The sequence below is a fragment of the Populus euphratica genome, unplaced genomic scaffold (assembly GCF_000495115.2).
Source record: "Populus euphratica unplaced genomic scaffold, PopEup_1.0 scaffold2599.1, whole genome shotgun sequence".
NCBI classification, from domain to species: Eukaryota; Viridiplantae; Streptophyta; class Magnoliopsida; order Malpighiales; family Salicaceae; genus Populus; species Populus euphratica.
The window spans coordinates 15,287-20,761 of record NW_011502428.1 but is presented as its reverse complement, the minus strand read 5'-3'; the positions used below and the strand labels follow the sequence as shown (position 1 = coordinate 20,761).

The 5,475-nt window shown below is 35.0% G+C and overlaps 1 protein-coding gene across 1 annotated transcript; it reads left to right on the top strand.

The window, feature by feature from the left end:
- The first annotated feature begins 494 nt into the window (after positions 1 to 494).
- Positions 495 to 4,458, top strand: LOC105119164 (lysine-specific demethylase JMJ25-like). Its single transcript, XM_011017276.1, has 9 exons — positions 495 to 501; positions 724 to 1,157; positions 1,802 to 2,335; positions 2,408 to 2,480; positions 2,566 to 2,651; positions 3,046 to 3,165; positions 3,289 to 3,356; positions 4,029 to 4,105; positions 4,215 to 4,458. Exons 1-8 carry the CDS (start codon positions 495 to 497, stop codon positions 4,051 to 4,053), a joined length of 1,347 nt encoding a protein of 448 aa, XP_011015578.1. The 3' UTR covers positions 4,054 to 4,105; positions 4,215 to 4,458.
- The last annotated feature ends 1,017 nt before the right edge of the window (positions 4,459 to 5,475 follow it).

Below are 5,475 nucleotides of genomic sequence, written 5' to 3'. Positions count from 1 at the left end.
AATTGGAGTGAGAGTTGCGCATCACTTGGTATTCAAAAGTTGTCTTTTAATTACCTTTGCCTTTCTAGCTTTTGCCTAGCAATGGAAGGGCAATGAACGATAAGCTTGTTTGCTTGTCGGGGCATGAACAGGCAGCCATGTCTGGATAAACGTGCTTCTAAACTAATTGAGTGTGGTAACTATCACTCTCTTTCTCTCTGCCTCTTCTTAATTTCACTCGTTTTGTTTATTCTTATCCTTTCTGTAGTCACAAACCTTGACTGATATTCTCCAGCATGTCCTCTGCTAAGCATGTCGTTCTATATAAACACAGATGGGATTTGTATTATAAGTATATATGGTCAATTATATTCTTATTTTGGCCTAGTTTTGCTAGCTCTTTTGTCTGTTTTTATTTATTCTAATGTTTGATCAACGAGTCAAACTTATGGGGCATTTCACTTCTCTTTTCCACTTTATCCGACTTCAGGACATTTTCTTTTTCAAGTTACGAAATGCCAGGTTCTTCCTCTTAATTTGATTGTGATGGAAAACCTTGTGTTAATCGCAGTCTTTAGGGAAAATTTTCATATACACTATATTTACTTCATGAAAAAGAAATTAGACTGATTTGGACTCTAAGCTTAGCACTGCTTTATATTCTATGCTCCTGCAAAGTGTTTAGTGTTTTGCATTTGACACCTTTTCTTTGAAATCTTGTTTTCCTTTTCTCATGATAATGAGCATTTTGCATTTCTGATTTCCTGCTGCTTTTTGCTCCTTTTTTTTCTGGTCAAGAATTTGAGACCAAAACTCTAATTCCCAACAATTTTTCTTTGGTGTGGCAGGTAGAAATTGGTATAAGACAGATGTTTATGGGGTCTTTTAAGGGCCTGACGAATGCCAACATATGGCATGAGAAGCTGAAATTGAAGGGTTTGCTTTCTTCTTATTTATTCCAAGAACATTTTCCAGTTCATTATAGTCACGTCCTTCAGGCTCTACCACTTCCAGAATACATGGACCCCATTTCAGGTGTTCTAAACATTGCTGCAGATTTGGGCCAGGAAACCTCAAAGTCTGATCTGGGTCCTTGTCTTTATATCTCATATGGAAGTGGTGAGAATCTTTCACAGGCTGATTCTGTGACAAAACTGCGTTATAATTCATATGATGTGGTAAGTGTGGCTCTATTTAAATTATATCACAGTCTAATCCTCTTAAGATTTTTCCCTGAACTTCGATTTTAATTTACTTTGTGATTTTCTTTTTCCTATTCTTTTTCTTGATTGGCACCACACACGATGCATGCTTGGTACACAATTGCTTTCTAAAGCATTTTAGAAAGCATGCAGCATTCTGAGAAGCAAGGATCAGAAATTGTTATGCTTCCAAATCTGTAACGAACCATCTCCTTGATTTCTTCCTTATGCTCTGAGCAATATGTGTATGTGACAATGTCCAAGTAATATGTTAGCATGGATTGCTACCTATTTTATAACGTTTTTTCGAAAACAATTCAAAATCTGTGCTTATATATAGTTTCAAAGTAATATCAATTATTGGTCTCATCATCTAGGTGGGTGAGCCAAGCAAAGACTGAGATTATTGTAATTAGTGTTATTCTGTAATTGCTGTATGCAGTGACTTGCATTCCTTTTTTCTTATATAGCACCTCTTGCCTCTTGAATCTTTATTTGTCACAGCTTCCTGCTTACTTGCCCCACAATTTTAGCATATTTTGTAATGGTTTCTGCAAACTTGTTATTCTGTGAAGAGTTTACAAAAAACATGAATCATTCATTTGTCTTTCCAATTTCAGGTTAATATTTTGGCACATGCTACTGATGTCCCTGTATCTACAAAACAGCTTAATTACATAAGGAAGTTAATGACAAAGCACAAGGACCAGAATAAAGAGAGCGGAGAAGCACCTTTAGATGAGGAAAACATTGAAGTGGAATTGCATGATATGTTCAGAGAAGATATGCAAGTAAACAAGAAAGTTGCTAGAGTATCCTGGTTCTCTGCTGCAAGACATGAAACTCATGCTTCAAATCTGAAAGATAGAGACGTGTTCCATGATGGGGATTCTGGTTCTGACTCTGATTCTGATTCTGATTCTCACACTGATACTGATACTGAAGTCTCAAAATTTTTCTTGGGACCTGTTAAAAGTTCAAGGTCATCAGATAATCTTAAGTTTCATGGGAATCACTCGGAGACTTCCAATCATTTCATATCTGAGTCTTGTGGTGCCCATTGGGATATCTTTCGTAAACAGGATGTTCCCAAGCTTGTAGAATACCTTAGAAGGCACTCTAATGAGTTCACTCACACATACTTCCAAAAGCATGTAAGTTCTGAATAAGATGTCAGCCTCTATTAGCAGGTCAGAGTGGATGATTTATTTGTCTCTCTCTTGCAGATGGTTCATCCAATACTTGATCAGAATTTCTTTCTTGATGCATATCATAAAATGAGACTGAAGGAGGAGTTTAGTAAGTAAAACTTCTATTTGCCCCTTTTCTTATGATGACAAATTTGAAGTTTTGTTTAAATTTCCACCGTGCCTGATGCTTCCAGAAATTGAACCCTGGAGTTTTGATCAACATATTGGAGAAGCAGTGATTGTTCCTGCTGGATGTCCATACCAAATTAGAAATCTTAAGGTAACAAGTGCAATAATATTGAATTAGTTTTTTAGAAACCTTGTTGTTATTGCCCAAATTTTCTTAGAATCCTTTCATACTCCATTGTTGGGTATTTTTCAAAAAATCTGCTCTATCTATAGCTCTTTTACCACGGTTTCATGTATATTTGTCAAAATTTCCTGATGTTTTCTCTAATAAAAAATCTTACCAGTTGTCCAACATTTTTTAAGCTTACATCGTTACTTGGAATCTGAAGGAGATAGGAAGATAGAGAGTTTGTAACACACTTGATTTTGTCATGTTCAAATTGATTTATTGTCAAATTTTCTGTTTCTGGTTTCAAGATCTGCATTAACTTCTTTGCAATATTGATTACTAATTTTGTTCATTTGACTTGTCATGCGAATTGCAGTCATGTGTCAGCGTGGTTCTGGACTTCCTCTCACCAGAAAATGTTACTGAATGTATTCAGTTGATGGATGAATTACGACAACTTCCAGAGAACCATAAGGCCAAAGTTGACAGATTAGAGGTAAATTATACATGAAGGTGTACACATTTCCTCTCCATCCTTGCCCGTGTGATGAATTCTTCACTTGTTTTCTGTTTTGTTTTTGTTTTTTTTTTTTCTTTTTCTTTTTTTTGCAAAAACCAGGTGAAGAAAATGGCATTGCACAGTATCAGTAGAGCAGTCAGAAAAATTCATGAGCTTACACGGGCAGAGTAAGCGCTTACATTGAAATGCATGAGTTCTGTTCTTTTTCTTCAATCTTTCTCAGTATGCTGGTCATCAAATAATTTAAGATATCCACGTTGTTTCATGATTGTGTGTTACATTGTGCATGAAATTCATCGATTTTTAATAGTTAAAATCAGATGCAGTGTCAGTGTATATTTTAAAAACACATAACCTGGATGTGGAGGCATGGCTTGTATATGTTCAGGAGGATGAACTAGAACCTGCGTGTATGAATATCTTTGATGGTTGCTAATTTGTCGAATACTTTTAGAGGGAGATTATATCAAAATCCTTGTGATGGACAAGAATCACGGAATCAAATAAATTTGACGATCATTCTCAATAAAGAAAAGGGGTGTCCATGTTCCTAGTTTTGTCTTAGGCAATTATTATCCATCCCTTTGCTTATGCTTTCAGATGAACTACTGCCGGTGCGCATCTTACCCCCAAGTCTCCCCAGAAATTGAATGAGGCTTTATCCTCTAGATACTTTTTTAATGACACGAGTGCCAATCAGGTTTTCCTCATGTTTGTAAGCACGATACTAACACATACTGAACTATATGTTATGCTTCAAATGGATATTAAGAGCTTTATTTAGCATGTGTCAGCAAGATTCTTCTGTCCAGGCAATTTATATGTGCTTCATAATTTAGGACCAGCATGGACCTCAATGGCTAGCTGCAAGGACTGAAAACGGAAAGATATGCTGTTACAAAATGAATCGTACAGGGTATTGGTCTCTGCTGCGACTGCTTTTTCTTTTTTCTTTTTTCTTTTTTGGCATGCAGAAATTTTGATACATCTCCTCTCCTCAATGATTAAAAGGCTAATTTTCGCAGATCTCTCATTCTTGGTGAAAAACACCAACTTTTTGTTATCAAAAATTTGCATTGGTTTCCTCATTTACTGCAACAACTTGTACATGGGTTCATTAAGGTTAGCATTTTCTCCCCTTGCTGCAACAGCAACGTATATATGATCGATCCGTTCGACTGTATATAATGACTAATCAGTTTGGTTGTAATAATGATTGATTCTTTAGTTCTTTTCTTATATATATACAACCTTGTGATAGTTTCTTCATGCTGCAGTCATCTGATGCTAGACAAATTGCATGAAAAAAAGCTCTTGATATTCTTGCAAAAATTGTCATTGATTGGAGTAACAATGCTTAGTTTTGAAAGGCCTCCCATCCTTGATGTTCCTTGCCCTCTATAAAGAATGGTTTGGGGTTTCAGCAACGGATTGTTTGAGATTCAATCACGAATCTAAGAGACCCGCTACGTCCAAGAACAGAAAGTGGTGGCAGGCTGCATCCTCATAACCTCCCCCCTTTCAAAGAGAAGAGTCCAGTTTTCCTAAAGAGAGTTAAGTTCAAAAAAGAGTTGTAAAGCAGAATAGCAAACCCACTGTGGCAAGGGAACCAGCGAAATGCATGAATTCTTCAAAATACTGTCGCATGCTAAATTAAAATTAAAGCAAAAACTAAAAGAACACATTGTGAATTTGAATAAGACACATTGTGAATTGGAATAATGAAATATGGGTATTTGCCCCTCCCATTAAAACTCAATACACCTGGTCTTGGGAATATAACATTCTTTTCATAAAGATTTATTTATTATTATAAAATAGATTCGGGTAGATTTGGGTCAAAATGGTTTTTTCATATTTTTTTTATGAGTTTTGAACTCTGTAAAATAACTAATTTATCTTTAAAACCTAAAAATTATAGAACTTATGTGTAAGGGGTTTTTTTATCTTTTCACTTTTTAAATCAAGGTAAAATAATTGAATTACTTTTAAAAGTAAAAAATAAATAAAAAATCTTGTTTCCAAGGTTTTTTTGTATTTTTCCTTTTGATTTTTTTTATTATAAACAATTTCAGTTCAGAATAATTTGATATTTTAATAAATATAAAATATTTAATAATAATAATAATAATATAATAATAATAATAATAATAATAGTCGTTTCCTCTAGCCTTCAAGTGGTATCTTTCCCGACAACATTATCTTAGCGACATTAGAGATAGCGCACCAAGATCTTTCAAGCGGCGTGTCGCATACCAGAGGGATGATTGTCAATGTGGCTTTAAA